This window comes from Pristis pectinata, chromosome 5 (assembly GCF_009764475.1).
Source record: "Pristis pectinata isolate sPriPec2 chromosome 5, sPriPec2.1.pri, whole genome shotgun sequence".
In the NCBI taxonomy this organism is placed as follows: Eukaryota; Metazoa; Chordata; class Chondrichthyes; order Rhinopristiformes; family Pristidae; genus Pristis; species Pristis pectinata.
Window position 1 is genome coordinate 57,270,626 of NC_067409.1, and position 18,561 is coordinate 57,289,186.

The 18,561-nt window shown below is 36.8% G+C and overlaps 1 protein-coding gene across 4 annotated transcripts in view; it reads left to right on the forward strand.

Annotated features, from left to right (window-relative positions):
- Positions 1-18,561, forward strand: part of ppp1r9a (protein phosphatase 1, regulatory subunit 9A) — a 146,663-nt gene that overhangs the window by 125,066 nt on the left and 3,036 nt on the right. For 3 of the 4 annotated variants that reach the window (XM_052016494.1, XM_052016495.1, XM_052016497.1), the window contains 4 exons: positions 9,059-9,178; positions 11,614-11,637; positions 13,277-13,459; positions 17,848-18,053. In XM_052016494.1, coding sequence (XP_051872454.1) covers positions 9,059-9,178; positions 11,614-11,637; positions 13,277-13,459; positions 17,848-18,053 — 533 coding nt within the window. The remainder of the gene's footprint in view (positions 1-9,058; positions 9,179-11,613; positions 11,638-13,276; positions 13,460-17,847; positions 18,054-18,561) is intronic. The other variant, XM_052016496.1, reaches the window with a different exon arrangement.

Genomic DNA, 18,561 nt, shown 5'->3' on the forward strand with positions numbered 1-18,561 from the left:
GAAAGAATAATTCTCTTTGTACAATGTTCTAAATTAATAATGTATCTATCTTTGTATATTTGACTGTAATAGGGAACCTAATTTTGACATTTTTTTCCACCCATCTTTTGGAACTGTAGTACCTGGTATATTTTTCCCAGCTTGTTTATCTGAAATCTAAATATTGACCATGTCCAGTATGTCTCCTTTCCTCTTGAAGTGGCTGACCTGTAGTTAGCTTATTTCTATCTTTTGGCATTACTTTACTTTCAAGAAAAATCATCACTATCCTTCTCCCAGAGCCACAGCTAAGAATCTTTTTACCTTCTTAAATGTCACCCTGACTCATAGAACATTGAACAGTACAGCACAGGAACAGGCCCTTTGGCCCACCATGTATGAGCTGAACACGATGCCAAATTAAACTTATCCCTTTTGCCCAAACATGATCTATATCCCTCCATTCCTTACATATTCATGTGTCTATCTGAAGCCTCTTAAATGCCAGTATCATATCTGCTTCCACTACTACCCCTGCCAGCCTATTCCAGGCATCTACCACTCTGTGTTTTTAAAAAAAAACTTGACCCTCACATCTCCTTTAAACTTTCCCCTTCTCATCTTAAATACATGTCCTCTAAAACTTGACATTTCTACCCTGGAAAAGAGATTCTGAATGTTTACCATATCAATGACTCATAATACTCAAATGGTGTCTTTTCCCTAAAGTTCTAGAAGATGCTGTTGTTTTGTAGCACATCAAACATCTTCTATATTTTCTGCTTTGAAATCCTGAGGTCTAGTTTCTGCCCATCCACAGCACAGGCACTGCTGAGGCCAAAGTCATTTTCTCATCTTTGGTATTGTATGGCCAACCCCAACATCTTAGCACTGCTTTGATTCTAATGAGAAGATTGTAAGATACTCCTCCTGATCCTGAGTGATCATTGCATGAATATCCAAAATAATCATCCTTTGTCCTCATTTTGTCATTGTCTGTATACTCTATCTTGGTGACATCCACTGAAGGACTGAATGAGGATCATTGTGTACACTAACAACGAGTTTAGTTTTTCCTTCTCCTCTTGATTCTATGAATCCTGTCATTTTTCCTGTTTGATATCTAGCTATAGGAATAGATTTCATCTATATTTAGCCATTTATCATATTCTCACAATATTTTGAAGCCCTTTGTAGCCAGTTGGTTATTTCTGAGGTTATTAGGCATGTAGGAAAGATAACAGTTAGTATGTGCACCACAGACATGAATAAATAGCAAACGAATAAACAGCCATTTGAATTTTATTTAGTAATGCTGATTAAGGGACAAATATTGACAAGCTTACTCAGAGAATTTTTTTGAGAACTGCTGCAGAATAGTTACTTGAGCAAGCAGATAGGGATTTTCTTTTACAATATTTTTATTAAATCTATGAAAAAAATACAGAGTATGTGCATCAAAAAAGAGAGTAAAAATACTACTGAATACATTGTGTTAAGTCATACTTAGGATCACAGTACTCTAAATTAATAATCACATGTAATAGTTAATAAAGGAAAAATCAGAATATTTGATTATAAAAAAAATCTACTCCCACTCCCAAAAACCGAGCTGTTTAATAAACAAAAACAAGGAAAAACCCTTGAAATGTAACAATGTCAGCCAATGTCTGTATTATAGTCACCAAATCAAAGGTTTTGAAAATAATTCAAAAAAGGTCCCCACAGGGTTTAAAAGTCTAAATTAGATTCAAGAATTGAACAACGGATCTTCTCTAGATTCAGGTATGACATAACATCCCATAACCATTGAGCATGAGTAGGCAGAGTAACTTCCTTCCATTTGAGCAACACAGTTCTCCTGGCTATAAGAGAAATAAAAGCCAGAATGCGTAGATCAGAAGCCTTCAAAGTTATATCTTTTTCTCAACGATCCCTAATAATGCAGTCAAAGGATTAAGTTTAAAATTTATTTTAAAAAGTACAGAAAAAGTTTGAAACACCTCTGTCCAATATTTTTTAAGATTCTGACACGTCTAGAACATGTGAATTAAAGAAGCCTCTCCGTTATTGCATTTGTCACAGTAGGGAGATATATCGGAATAAAAACAGGATAGTTTATCTTTAGACAAGTGAGCTCTGTGGACCACTTTAAATTGAAGGAGAGAATGATGGGTGCATAATGACGAAGTAGTAACCAATTTAAAAATTTCATTCCAAGTTTCCTCAGAAATTGACATCCGCAAATATTGTTCCCAAGCGTTTTTAATTTTATCTAGTGGCACCTTACTCATTCCTAGTAACCTGTCATAAATATTAGATATTGAGCCATCGTGAAAAGGTTTCAAATTAAAGATTACATATAATAAATTTTTATCAGGACTCATAAGAAAAAAATGTAATTGAGATCGAAGAAAATCTCTAATTTGTAAATATCAGAAAAAGTAAGTTTTTGGTAAATTATACTTGGTAGACAATTGTTCAAATGAAGAACAAACAGATCCTGAAAACAAGTAATACCTACTTTGTCCCACTCTTTAAAAACTACATCAGTCATAGGAGGTTTAAAAAAAAATTAGAGAAAATGGGACTGGACAAAGAAAAACTCAATAGACCAAAATATTTTTTAAATTGTAGCCAAATCCTCAGAGCATGTTTAACTACTAAATTATCTGTTAGTTTATTTAATGATAAAGGAAGTGAAGAACCAACCAGATAGCGATTTTGATTGTAATATCCCATCTAAAAGTCAACTGTTTTGATGATATAATAGCACTACCCTAACACTGCACTAAGCCGAAGTTATGTGAAGAAGTTGAAGCAGTTTTTTTTAAGCTACTTTTAATAATTTTGTGCATTTCTCAATTTCATCAAGTCCTTCAGTTGCGACCTTTCAACAAACCCTTTTCAACCTACATCAACACTTTTAACAAAATGCCACTTTTGACCTCCTTTATATCTACTTATACAACTTATGCTGCTACCAAGAGTCTAATGTAATTTTCCTAGCCACAGACTATTCTAATACTCTATAAGCCAATCTTTAAAACTAAAACTTATTCAGAATTTTGCTATATATTTCCTTACTAAGAACCCCAGACTAGTTTTATTACTCATGGCTCTTGTGCCCTTTTCACTAACTTCATGATTTCTCCCCAGACCTTTGAAATTCTCCATGACTTTACCTTAGCCTTAAGAGACTGAATATATGTCTACTTTGTATTTCATGCCCATGCAATATGGATCTTCCCCTCATTACCCTATCTTTTTTACTCCATTGTTGGTGATGGTTCAACTTCCAAGGTACTCCCACACTGCTACTGGGTAGGAAATTCTCGGGTTTATATCCAGCAACATTGAAGGATTGGCAATATAGTTCTACAACAGGGTGGTATGTAACTTAGGGACCTTGCAAGTGTAGCATTCCCCTCTGCCTATGGCCTTTGTCTTCTTTGGTGGTAGTAGAATTTTTGGATTTAAGAGATTGTCTGAGTAGCCCTGGAAAGTAATTCCAGTGCATTTTGTAAGTGCTCTATTTTGCATCCACAGTCTGCCACTGAAGGAGTGATTGAGTGCTTTGGGTGGTAGAGTGCTAGTCAGATAGTTTGATTTATTCTGGATTTGAGTATTAGACTCTCCCTTGTAAGTAGTTATGTCTAGCAATTGTTGTTTACCAGAGCATTGGTTCTTGGACACAGGCTCTGATTTGCAAATGCTCTCATCTTTAAAATGTTTAGCGATTCTTTATTATTGTTTCGGTATCTCCACATCCAAAATTTATGTTGGAAGTATATATGAAACTTGGATGACTCTCCATGATGAATATGTCAATAACTCTAAAATAGATGATAATTTGGTAAAAAATTGTATGTTAAGAATAATGTAACAAGATATAATTTAGTAGAAAATTCCTTTATGCACATGGATTGCAGGATGGAAAGTCATGTTTCTTAGTGTACTTGACAGATAGTTGTGAGAGGTAAGCATTTTGTATGTCAGCCCCGCCTATGGATTAACTGAACTTTGTGGATCAACTGTTGTTCTGCCCTAGACTTCAGTTACGTTATGAAAGCTCAATATTGGAATTTCTGTGAAGTGTAACATAGAAAATGCATAGAAGGTTAACAGTCATTCCTGCACTCATTCTGCTGATATTTAATTGCACTTAAATTTCCTGCAAATCTCACTGGTGTACCCAAGACATGAAATATGCTGGGCCTAAGGGAAACACCAAAGTAAAAAGAAAAACTTATTCTTTTTACTATTTAATTTAAAATGTTATATATGACAACAATTTTATGGATCTTCATCTGAGAAATCTTTAGAATTTTTAATGTAATTGTGTTAACGCCATGAGGAATAGTTCAAGGAAACATACAGTACATGTATCAAACAGCAACCAGTGCAAATCCTGGAAAGTGAAAATAAAATGGAATACTGGAAGTAGTCAGCATCTGTGGAGAGAGAAACAGCATTAATGTTTTAGACTGACTTTTCTTTAGAACTAAAAAAAGATAAATTCAGAAATTTAGAGATAAAAAAAGTTTTTAGAGCAAGAATAGCAAGGACATGATGAAAGAAGAAGGGTTAGCAGGTAGATAGAATTAAATGACAGTGATGGAGCTGGGTGAATAACAAAAGCTAAGTCTGGAGGAGGTATAACTAGGACAATGAATGAATATATGGAGATACTGGCAAAGTGAGTGGAAAAACCAGGCAGTGAATGCTGGAAATATGATTTACAAAGACTGGCATTGCTGATTATCTGAAATTGTACAACTCAGTATGGAATGTGAAAGCCTCTAATGTGCCTTGTTGGAAGCTGAGGTGTTGTTCCTCTAGCTTGCATTGGTATTTGTTGGAAAAAGTAAGAGACTGAACACACAAAGGTGTGAGTGGGTTGAAGAATTCAAGGGATAGGCCATTACCTAGATGTGTTACCCTCCCCCCACCTGGTTCTCTCTGCCTATCACCCACACACCTATTCACCTGGGTTTCTTCTTCTTTGGCTGAACTTTCCTATCTCCTTTCTCCATCATGCTCTATCTTCCATCTGCTCATCATCCCCCTCCTTATCAGGTTCCACCTATCACCTACCAGCCTCTGTCTCATCCCTCCCTCTTACCTCCTTATACTGGCTATCTTTGCTCTACACTCTCGGTCCTGATGCAGGGTCTCAACCCGAAAAATCAACCATCCCTTTGTCTCCACAGATGCTGCTTGACCCGCTGAGCTTCTCCAATAGATTGTTTTTTGTTCTAAAATGTTGTTATCCAGTATGCGTTTGATCCCTTCAACGTAAAGGAGAGCCCATTGAGAGCAACAATGTAGCGTGTTAAGTTGGAAAGACAAGTAAATCAGAACTTCACCTGAAAATTTTTTGCATTCCTTTATGGTGGGGAGGAAAGGGATAATATGGCATGGAGGACGCTATGAGATGGAAGAGTGAACCAAAGCTTCAGAGAAGGAATAGTCCCTTTGGAATGTAGTGGAAGATGTAGTAATATGTAGGCGATGTTAAATTATAGCGGATTATCCACTGAAGGCAGAGACCATGAGGTGCAAAGAGAGCTCTATGCTCCTATAGAGATGGAGAAAGGGAGTGAGAGCAAAAGTATGGGAAATGGAAAACCTACTGTTAAAGGCCCTGTAAGCTATGATGGAGCAGTACCACTGTTGAAGAAAAAGGAAGATGTATTGCTAATAGTGATGTGGAATCTGGCATCACCAGAATGGATGTGAAAGAGTCAGACTCTGGAGAAAGGAATGGAATCCTTATGGAAAGTAGGATGAGAGGAAATGAATTCAGGCTACATGCAGGAGTACTTGTGCTTGAGGTGGATATTGGTTGATAACCTATCTTGAAATGGAAATTGGAAGTTGGAGTAGGATCATGTGAAGATGAATACAAGGTGAATATTGGCAGCGCAGGTGCTGAGACTTCCTAATTCATTGTGGAATAAGGAAGCAGCATTAATATAGTCATTAATGTACCTGAGGAAGAAGTGAGGGAGGGGACCTGAGTCAGACTGAACCAAGAAATGTTCCATGTTTTGCATAAAGGGGCAAGCACAGTTTGGACGTATGGGTTTCCATAGCTACACCTTTAGTTATGGAATTGAGTAGATTTTAAGAAATTGTTCAATGTGAAAACAAGTTCAGCCAAAGGAGCATGGTGGGTAGGTGGACTGTTGAGACTCTGTTCTGTTCCATGATGCCATTCAGCTGGGAGCAAGCCTTTCATTGGAAGACTGCACCAGAATCATGCTGGAAGAAACCATGAGGCCAACAGCGCTTCATTGGCATGATCAAGTGGTTTTCTGGCCATCAGAAGATCTAACTCATAATAGTCATAAATGTGTTCTGATATACAGACCTAGGTTGGGCTTGTGTTTGGTTGCAAGAAATTCTAGGAAGTAAAGCCATCTTTACTTTATCAAGATCACTTCAATAGAAACTCAGTTTCATATTCACTATTCTTGAAAATATAGTTTTGATTTAAGATTACAGATGTGTTAAGCAGAACAAGAATCGCAGGTTAGAATCCATTCAGCTTGAACAGTCATTTGGATGCATGACCTCAATTGCTCAAAATTGTTTAGTTCTTGGTAAACTACTGGACCAAGTGCTACTGAAACCCTTTCTACAGGGGGATATTTGATCCTATTATAACTTTACCAAACATCTCCTGCACCCCTCCAGTTAGCTGAGTCTAATAGAAAGCTTATTTTGGGTTATTTTTCCTCCCTGTCCTATCTAATTTTCTTGGTACTGGGAATTTCTTAAGGATGTTAATTTTACAAATATAGTATGTACATATTTACTTGCAGCCTTACTTTTAATCTAAATATGGGTCAAATTAATCTGATAACTAATTGCATAAACATGGCTTAAGTTTAGAATGTTGGGGGTTAATCTCATCAAGATGTTTAAGGTAATAGAAAAGTTCAGTTGGGTAGATCCCAAGCAACTGTTTTCTTTAGCAAGTAAATTCAGGAAAAAAAATTAACAACCTTAAAATTAGTGTTAGCCAGTTCAGGAATGAAACAGAAAAATGTTGCTTTTTGTAGTTTTTGTAGTTTTTTTTTAGTCCTGACCTGATCTTTTGTTTCTTGTCCTCTATAACCAAAGCTTATGATAGTGGACACTTGGTCAATTGAAAGTTTCAAGACCAGGGTCAATATAGTTATACAATATATATAATAATTATATATAACTGGCTTCTGTAAATTATCCCGTGGGTAGGTAAGTGAAGGGACAATCAGTGTGGTGTGGAGTGGATGTGCATGTGAGGGAGAACAGGTTACTAGAAAATAATGAGGGAATGGGATAGCTCTGAAAGCCAGCATAGACTCATTAGACCAATGGCTATCTCCTATGTCATGAGAAAAATGAAATATGATAGATCATTCAGGAAGGATAGCAAAGCATATACAGGGAAATAAAGTTCAGATGAAGATTAGTCATGAAGCTTTTGAATTGCAAAAGTCACCTGAAAGGACAATTATAAAAGCAAATTACTGTGAATGCTAGAAAATACTGGAATAGAGAAAATACTGGAATAGAGAAAATACTGGAAGTGCTCTACATAAAAGGAAGCATCTGTGAAAAGAGAATTTTTCTGACTTAGCATTTTGGTTCAACAATTTAAGAACTACAGCACCCACTTTTTGCACAGCAGCTGCTGGAAGTAATTCTGCTTTTATCATTTCCAGCATATCTTTTGGTTCTTGTCCCATTGCGTACCTCTGTTTTTTGTAACACCATACATTTTGTTTTTGAAGTAATTTTCCATTCCACCCTTTCACAGGCCTACCCTTTTATTCTCCCCTCACCAGTCTCTGAACTTGCTTAAAATCCACTACATTGCCAATCTTTTCCAGTTTCTGATGAAAATTCTTCAATCTGAAATGTTAACTTGTTTCTCTCTTCACAGATGCTGCGGAGTATTCCGAGCACTTTTTGTTTATTTTGAAAGAACTGCTCCTGTTCCCATGTTCAGCTGGTCGGTTTCAAATCAAGCTAATAGCATTAGATAGTTATAGCTTCAAAGTATTATAAAGAATGGGCTTAAACTCAAAATTTCTTGCAAGATTCACCTGGGATGTCAAAAAAATTATAATGCAAAGACACAAAGAAAGAATCAGATTTAACCAAGACCATTGACAAAGAACTAGAGACATTAGGTTGCCTTTGAGTGTCCATCTCAGTGACTTCATGAATGGGGGAAACAAGCTTTTGGCATTCCACAAATATTAGGGTATTGGTGAGTTGGTTTTGCTTTTCATCATAACATACCAGAAACAATGTATGAAAATACAATGGCAGGTTTACTTGTACAACTTTTTGTTCCGATGCAACAATTCTTGTAATCTTCTAAAATTATCTTTCTTTTTTGATAAAACTTTCAACATTTGGTCCAGAATAAGGCTCTTGAATAAAATGCTATCAAAATGTATGGCCAACTTTTTTAACCCAAGAATGTCATTATTTTAAAATTTCTATATTACAAAATGTCACCCTGTTATTACAGAAATGGGCCCTTCAGCCCGTCAAGTCCATGCTTACTATCAACCACCTTCTTTATTCTCCTCGCATTCCCATCAATTCCCCTCAGATTTTGCCATTCACTTTCACACTAGGAGCAATTTACAATGGCCAATTAATCTATCAACCTGCATGTCTATGGGAAATGGAAGGTAATCAGAGCACCCTGAGGAAACCTGCATAACCAGGAGAATGTGCAAACTCCACACAGACAGCACCCAAAATCAGGATTGAGCCCAACTCTCTGCAACCATGAGGCAGCAGCTCTACTAGCTGCGCCCTGTGCCACCTACTTGTTCTGTTTCTATTTCAAAGCTGTTTTCCTGCAAATAGTTTGAGAAAAAACATTTTTCCATTTCCCAATTGACAATGGATCCTGCCCATCCATGTTTGTTTTCCCTCAGCTCCCATCTCCTCTTGCTTATTCCAGTAGAGTGTGCATTTGAATATGAATACTGTTGTTATCTTGGGTATTCATCTAAATCTAATTCAAGTAAAGAATTTATTACCATCCAGAATCTTTGATTTGCAGAATTTCACCTACATTGATGACTTTAGTCCCAGTAGCACAAGTTCTGCTGATTTGAGTGGATTTGTTGCAGAACCAAATTCTACAGGGCGCTCACACATATTGGCACTCTCCTCTGATGAAGTAAGTAAATTGTGAATAGAAATAAAATTGAAATTGGGTTTGCTTTATTATGTCTTTGTATGGAACCAATATTAAGAATAAGGCAGGCATTTTTATTGGAGAGGTGGTTTTCTTTATTTTTTCCTTTTCTTGCATCTCCTTGGGGATGAAAAGTTGATCTGCTTCCAGTAGTGACTCAAAAATGTGCTTTTAATGATACTGAGTGATTGTCTCTGCATATGGTTCCAATCCTGTCATGAAATTTGCCATCATTAACTCACCGATGCGGTGACCATGAAACCATCACTACATAATAGGCATTCAAAAACAATGGCATATCATTCTTCCAAAAGCTGAGTTTGTTTTTACTCAGGGGCCTAATTGTACTGTAATGAGGTGAACTGAATTGATTCTGGTTTGATTTCACCTAACGTGCTGGAATTATGTACAAATATAAAGGTGAAAATAGCTTTATAAATGTTGTTAGATGTTTCACTATCCATGAAATTAAAGAGTTACTTAGTTTTGGTGTGGAAAACTGAACTTCTGACTGAGAAACTGAATAGTACCTTAGATTACAAGATTATACTTTCACCTTTAGAACTAAGTTTTATCCTAGGCATACTGATAGGATAACAATGTTTGTGGTAAAATAATTCATCATATTCTCCATTCTGCTGATCTGTGTCAAATGTTTTAAGTTGGCACTAAATTAGATGGTGAGCATGATTGGTGTGTGAAATGGAAATTTTCACACTGGTACAGGTAATAGACCTTTCTGAAATTTAATGATTTATGGAATTTTAACTCTAATGTGTAAGGAAGAAGAATTGACTAAATTCAGTAGGATATAAAACATATCTACTACCATGTTTGGGTGGAAGGTGGATAGGAGGAAGGGCTGATTGTGCAGGTAGTCTGCTCATGACCGGCTTTGTCTCTAATTTACACATGCGAATGAGGCTGTATGCCTCTTATTTTATTAAACCTATATTAACATCTGTTGGACAGGTTTCCTTCGGCTTAGTTATACATAGTTGGCTTTCTATTTTAAGCTAAGAGCAGCAAGAATGTTTACACCAAGTTAATCTGCCTCACACTTCATGATCCACTTCCACTTTATGTACACTGTTATCTCCTAGACCTCCAATACAAAGTCTTCCCATAATCTGAAGTTCCCACCCATCCGCATTCTGTAGACTCCCACCCTAAACATTCATTCTCCCCACCATTGGAGCATTATGGGTGCAATGTGTACCATTTACAAAGCAGCTCAGATAAGCTACTCCCAAAGCATATCTCAAATCCAAGATCTCTACCATCAAGAAGCACAGGTTTGTAGGAACACCACCACCTGTAGGTTCCCCTCCAACTTGAATACTATCCTGACTTGGAAATATACTGCTGTTCCTTCACCATTGCTGGACTGAATTCTGGAACTTCCCCAACAGCAATGTGGGAATACCTTCACCAGAGGGACTACATCAGTTCAAGAAGGGAGATTACCACCATCACTTTCTCAAGAGAAGTTAGAGAGGGGCAGTCAGTGCTGGCCTTGACAGCAACAGCCTCCTCCCAAAAAGAAATAAGATATAAGTAAGAAAAAGGCTTCCTCACCAACCCACAGTGCGCAATCTGAAGATAACATCCCACCCAAATTCTTAGCAAACGCACAGGCTCTACCTTCCACCCCCCTCATCCCAGTCCCTCTGTTACTCCCCACCTGGTAGTTGGTCTTTCAGTCTGCTGGTTGAGGAACAGAGAACAAAAATACAAATAAGGAAGTGACTGGTGCCTTGGATTACAACATTGTACTTTCATTTCTTGAACCTAAATTTGACTCTTAGCCTGGTGACATAAAAGGAAGATGACATTAAATTGAGCAAAACCTCTATTTTACATCCATTTAAGCAATCTGAATTTCACGGGAGGCTTTATTTTTAATTTAGTTCCTACTGTAAAATAGGACTGCTGGTATAAAATATCATTGCTATTGTGACTTTAGTTGTCCATAACCTGATGCTTGCACAATTTTGGTTGTGCCCATTAAAAAAGAAATGGACCACCAGCATAATACACAGTAACTGGATAGGTTTGATCATTTTCTTTTTATTATCTCACCTTTTCTGGGTAGCAATGTTGACATCTAACCATCACATTAAGCAATTCCTTAAATAAATTCAACATCCTGGATGTATTTAAGAATCAGATGCTATTACAAGGTTTGGAATTATGAAATGTAGCCAGAGTGAAGTGGTTTGAGTTGCAGCAGAATAATCTTTTAGTGAAACAAAAAAACACATTTTTCTGTAACTGCAACATATTGTTCATCTCATTGCATTCAAAAGTACATGTTGGGCATTATTTGAGAAATAATAAATTTTATTAATATTTCTTTGCATTATCTTTTATGTTCTGAAATTTTTTCTTCATTTCTCTTGTTGCTAACTCGGCAGAGCCTGGATATGATAGATGATAAGGTGAGATGCTTGAAATCAAGTTTAGCATGTTTTATTTTAATTTTACCATCTCATCATTAACCTTATGCACAGCATCTGATGTGTAGCGTTCTATTCAGATGTAATCTCATAGTTAAAAATTATACCTAACGGATAGCTCATATGATTTTATTGTTAGGATTCTGCATAAAAGCTATAATTATAAATTATGATTCAATTGATTGTAATTTAATATTAGATTTTGTATAACTTTTGAAAACAAAATCAATTCCTAAAATTCCTAGCACATCCAATACATTTCCAAAATCTACTTTGCAAACAATAGATTTGAAATAGTTTATCAATTTATAGTAAAGGTATAATTAGCTTATAACATACTGAGTGGATTTCAGTCACAACAATGAAAGAAGAGCACCAATCATTCATTGCCCACTGAATTTTCTGGGATTTTTGCACTGTAATTTTAATACAAGGGAACAGGGCTAACAGAACTTTAAGCAACCTGGTTGCATTGTTGACTCCAGGAAATTTCAACTGAAATATATCATTCAGGTACAGAAAGAAAATTAAACAGGATTGAAAAAATTTTTTTTAAAGAAAAGGAATTTTTTAAATTTAATTGAAGTCCAAGGAAAGAGACTGCAGATGTAGTTGTTTGTTATTAATCCATATAAATGCACCATTAAACAATTAGGGTTTTTTCATTCCAGTAATTTTTCCTAGTACATGTCAGTGTGTATATTTCACATACAGGTACAGCAAACCTAATAGATCACATACTGGTACTACTTCATGCCTTTAATTGCCAAGTATCCCTTTGAGAGATCATACTTGCACAATTTTTGGGGAAGTAAGGCAGCTTGTACAGCAACTTCCTGATTCATACATTTAACGGTATGTTTAGTTTACCAGACATTACTGTCTAGTTTAAACACTAATAAAGGAGAACAGTGTTAGGCTCTACCTTTATCTCAAAACAAGATCTAGCCCGATGCATTTTTGTGATAAAGCTTTGTTTAGAGGTATTAATCATATTAAACAAGAGGATATATTTGGTAAAGTCTGCTACCTAAGAGACCACAAACTGATAGATGAGAAAAATAACAAGTGGAGGAACATCTATCATAGCAGTAAAGGATACCAGGTTGATTAAAATCAATAGAAAATGTAATTACTGCAGACTATGACATTATCTTGGGCTATCAGAACTTGGCCTGCACATTTGGGAGTGAGGGATCTTGGGGGCCATGGCCTTCTTGCAAGTGATGGCTAAAAAATGTAAATAACAGAACAGAAAGAGAAGGCATTGAAATAACCGGAATGTTCTTGCCTTTATTTTAGCTCTCCCTTCTCTTCTCACCCCACTATGTCTGGATTGGTTTTGGCTAGATAGAGAAATTTAAATTAAGGGCTTGTGGCAGAGACAAGTGGCTGTTGAAAGTGCACAAAGTCCTTCAGATATTTTCTACAGCCTTCTACAGACATCAGCATGCACCATTTGAACTTCTGCCAAAAAAGGTTCCAGGTGATATGATTGCCTGTGAAAGAACAATGAAAAAAATATCAGGAAGTTGAAATGAGGACAATTTCTGCTGTAGCCTTAAGTTGATATTGGTAGCAGCACAATCACAACGATAAATTTCTGTTTTTACTTTGAAAGATCCTTGATGAAGGACAGTCGCCCAAACACAATCAATGGAAGACTTGTGCTGTTTTGGATTGGAGCACTCATCAGGTTTCTCATTGGCTTATGGGACTAAACATGGAACAATATATTCCACAATTTATTGCCAAAAGTATTGACGGAGAGCAATTGCTGCAGTTGGATGGAAACAAATTGAAAGTAAGTAAATTCTCTAAAAATAAAATGTACTATTTTTTAGTTCAACTTGAATTTAAATTTCATAAATCAACTATTAGAAATGGCATTGTACATCATGCCAATACTAGACATAGAGAAACTCACGAGCCAAGTCTCAGAAACGTAGCACAAAAATAAGATAATGACTATGATAAAAGTAAAGAAATGAAATTACGAGATAAGAATTCAGTTTGTATTTCTTTTGTTGCTGCACACTTGATTGTCAAAATGTGCAATAATGTTTCTGTTGATTCTAAAATTGGAGGTCAACCTATCATTGAGAAATTGTTGATACCTATTTAATATGTATTTTAAAAGTTATGTCTCTAGCCTAGCTGTTCCAAAATCGTTACAACACTGACGTCTACCTGGTAATGGAAAATTGTATTGAAAATTCTTTTCATAATAATCAGGAAAAATGCATTCTAGCCAATTACCAACCCATATCAGTCTACCCTCAACCATCACCAAAAATAATGGAAGGCATTATCAACAGTTACATTAAGCAAGATTTGTTCACCAATAATCTAGATCTACTTTGGGTTCTTCCCTTAAACAGCCTAGGTCCAAATATGGTCAAAAGAGCTGAATTCCACAGATGGGCTAACTTACTCTCAAGGAAGCATTTGATTGAGTGTGACATCAAGAAGACCTATAAAACTGAAGTTAGTAGTGTCAGGAGAAACCTTTCCAATGGCTGGAGTAGGAAAAGAAGACAGGATAATGGGAGCAGGAGTAGCCACCTGGCCCTCAAGCCAGCCCCCCACCCCCCCCCCCCCCCCCCCCCAATTCAGTATGAACTACTGATTTACCCAGGCCTCAACTTCTCTGTGTCAGATCCCCACAGTCCTCAATTCCCCAAAAATGTATTCACCTCCAGTTTAAATACTTCTAATGAGCTAGGATCCACAACTCTCTTTGATAGACTATTTCAAAGATTCACTACCCTCTGCAAGAAGAAATTTTAGTGTACCTCAGTTTTATATGACTGGCCCCTTATCTTGAAACTATGTCCCCTCATTTGAGACCTCCCTCTAATGAAAAAATTCTGACATGTTATGTTTCCTTAGGATCTTTAATGTTTTAATAAGATCACCTATTCTTCTAAACACCAAAAGAACACAGACTCAATCTGTTTAGCCTCTCTTGGTGGGACAATCCACCCATCGGAAGAATTAGCCCAGTGAGTCTCTTTTGGACTGCCTTCAGTGCTGCTATATCTTCTTTGGTCAGGAGACCAAAACGCCTGCACAGTACTCCAGCTGCACTGTACATCAACACCCTGTACAGTTTTAACAAAGCTTGCATATTTCCAAATTCCAACACCCTCACAATAAAGTCTGACATGCTATTTGCCACATAACTACTTGCTACACCAGCAGCTAACTTTTTTGTGCTTTATGCATAAGAAACCCTGGATCCCTCTGTACTTAACTCGTATGCAGTCTCTTTCCGTTTAATAATCTGCTTTTTGACTTTTGTTTCCAAAATGCATGACCTCACACTTTCCCATGTTAAACTCCGCTCAATCTATCTATAACCCATTGCAAAGTCTACAATATCCTCATCACAATTTGCCCTTCCATCTATTTCCTTGTCATCATCAAACCTGGATTCTTATATTCTGCCCCCCCTCCAAGTCATTAATATGAATAGTAAATAATTGAGGGCCAAGAACTAAACCCTGGAGTACTCCACTAATGTATTCTTCCAACCTGAAAAAGACCCAGTTTCCAACTCTGTTTCCTGTGTAATAACCAGTCTTTATTTCATGCCAGCACACTTCCTCCAATATCATGAGCTCTTACAACATCCCAGTCCCAGGCCATTCCTTAGTTCTACACCCAAGCATCTTCAGTTAACTTCAATTAACTTTCTTCCATTATGTCAAAAGTAGAGATGCATAATGATGATTGCATTGGGTTCAGTTCCATCTGCAACTCTTGGATGATGTTGCACTTCATGGCCATAGGCAGCAAGGTCTGGATAAGGAGACACGCAATGAGGTCTGGATAATATTCAGGTGTCGGGTGGTAAATGGTAAGGAATATTCTTGCCCTAGAAGTGCCGGGCAATATCCATCTCTATCAAAAGAGAATCTAACCACTTTTACCTGATACACCCCACCAGGAGCATCTAGAAATCTAGGAGCTGCTTAAATGCCATGGCTACGCCAGCAGATCGGTGGCTGGGTATTCTGTAGTTTGTGTATGACTCACTTTTTGACTCACTAAAGCTTTTTCAGCATTCACTTGCCTAGACAAGGACAGCTCCAACGTACAGGGCAAAGCAACCTATTTGATTGGCACCCCTATCCACCACCTAAATGCTCTTTTATTACACAAAGCATACAATATGTTCCATTAACAAGATCATTGTAGCAACTCACCAAGGCCATTCTAAGAACCCCTGACACCAAAGGACTTCATACTTGTAGGACAGGGATAATAGGTGCTTGAATCACCACTGGATACAAGTTCCTCTCCAAATCAGCAACATGTTCACTTAGAAGTTTATCACCAAAATTCTAGAACTCCCTACATAATGCAACTATGAATGTACCTTCAACACAAACCACAGCAGTTCAAGAAGGCTGTTCATCACCACATTCACAAGTGCAGTTTGGGATGAGCAATAAATGCCAACAGTATTGCATTCTGTAATTGAAAAGAAAGATTCTGTGTCATCCCTTACATAAAATTAAAGACAGGTAACTTTCACTTAACGAATAGTGAAATTCTGAGGCTTGAGGAAGAGCTACTTGATGGTGTTACCTGACATCAGAAATATATAAACTTATAAAGAGTGAACTCAGTGAATTTATAAGTTCAAACTTATAAAGAGTGGAACAAAAGCAGAAAATGCTGGCCACATTCAGCAGATCAAGTAGTGTGCATAAAGGGGGTACAAGATAATTTTTTATGGGGTGCTAATCCTTTTTCAGAACTGCAGATGAACAGCATTTTAAAATAAACAAGAAGGATAAGATTAAAAATAACACAATGATCACACAGGAACACAGTTCACTTATCCAGGATTCGGTGCTTACCTTAATTGGATCGCAGAGAGGCAAATAGTCATTATCAGAAGTGTTTGCATTAAATTGTAGGAGTTATTGTTTGGTGAGATGTTGTGTTGGTCCAATAAGTGAGTAGGATAATAATGTCATCATGCTGTTTAGAAGCCATCAATTTTTTTTGTTACCAATATTTAGATTTTTAGATATTAAGGGAATAAAGGGATTTGGGTCAGTGCAGGAAAGTGGTGCTGAGGTAAAAGATCAGCTGTGACCTTATTAAGTGGCAGAGTAGGCACAAGGCATCAAATGGCCTACTTCTGCTTCTAATTATGTTTTCTGTTGTGTGAAGTCTCAAGCCTAGGTTTCTCAGTTATCTAATTATCACTTCAAACTTATAAAGAGTGGAACAAAAGCAGAAAATGCTGGCCACATTCAGCAGGTCAAGTAGTGTGCATAAAGGGGGTACAAGATAATTTTTTATGGGGTGCTAATCCTTTCTCAGAACTGCAGATGAACAGCATTTTAAAATAAACAAGAAGGATAAGATTAAAAATAACACAATGATCACACAGGAGCACAGTTCAGTTGTATTCTCTCAACAGATGCTTTCTAATCCACTGAGTGTCTATTTCTGTTTGAATATGTCAGATTTACAGCAGCGGCAATATGTTGCTTCTTGTTTGAAGCCTCTATATAAAGGTGGCATATATGGCGGCTTTGATAATCTGATAAATTTAGGCAGAACTATTGTACACCACAGTGCTGTTCATCAGCACTGTTAGAACATGAAAATGTATGGCACTGGTTTTCTTCCAAGACTATTCCAGGTAGCACCAAGTCAGTGCCCTAATATGAAGGCTGATCTTACCTGTATAAGTTGTGAAAGCTTACTCACACTCTTATTAGCAAGTAGCAAGCAGTTTGTTTTTACTAAATTGGAATTCCTTTGCCTTCACTCTTGCTAACGTGTACCTTGGGTATCTGGAGGAAGAGAGAGAGGACTCCCAACAGAGAAATGAAGATCTAACTTGCAGACTTGGTAGTAATTTTATTTGGTGATATGTGGAAGGAAGTGTCACGTATTTGACTGCCTTCAGATAAGCTACTTACAGTCTTTAGAATATTTGACTTGCAATTTTTACCATTTATTCTTGATATTCTCCTTCCGGTTCATTAAAGCCTTATTTTGCTGCCTTTCTCAGTTTTGACAAAGGGTTCCTTTCCAAAATAACCCATCTTTTCTTTTCACAGGTGTGCAGCACCTTTTTATGCCCAGATGCAAAAGAGAATGTTTAATACAAATTATTGTTTACCTTGCATTAACTGTCATCCAAATATTGTTTCACTGCAGGCATTAGGTATTAATGTTTCTCAAGATCGGGCCATCATCAAAAAGAAACTGAAGGAGTTGAAGTCATCAGTTGAAAAAGCACGTAAAGCACAACAGAAATTAGAGAAGCAAAGGGAAAAACAGAGAAAAAGGGAACAGGAACAGCTTCTGAAAAAGAATAAGAAAACAAGCAAGTCACCGTTTCTAGCAGCAGAACCTGACACTGAGTAAGACTAGTAAGACTTCTGGGTTAAGAAAGATTGAAAGGGTTTTAATAGTTTCCCAGACAGCTGTATCCTGTGCACAGATTTGAGAGGAGTGCACATAATCTCATTTTACAAACACTTCAGAATTACTTATCTTTTGATGGCCATCATAAAGGGACCTGGAATCAGTAACTTATTAGTATTGTGTATGTTTCCCTTTACATACACTGGCTCCTCTGGAAGAGCTGCATAACTTCTGTGATTCCCTTGCATTAAAATTGCACTGCACAAAGCCTGATCAATTGTCAAAATAACTTGTGGGAAAAGTGACCAGCTTTAAGTTTTTTTTAATGGGGTGGAACTTGGTCTTGTTGTTAACTGTACCCTTATCCCAGAATATTCATATTTTAGAAAACTAAAATACATAATATCAATATCACATAAGTTATTAAATGTGCAAATCTTTATCTCAACAAAATATCTCTTAAAGGAAAGGGCCCAAAACTGGCAATTTCTGAGAACTGTATAT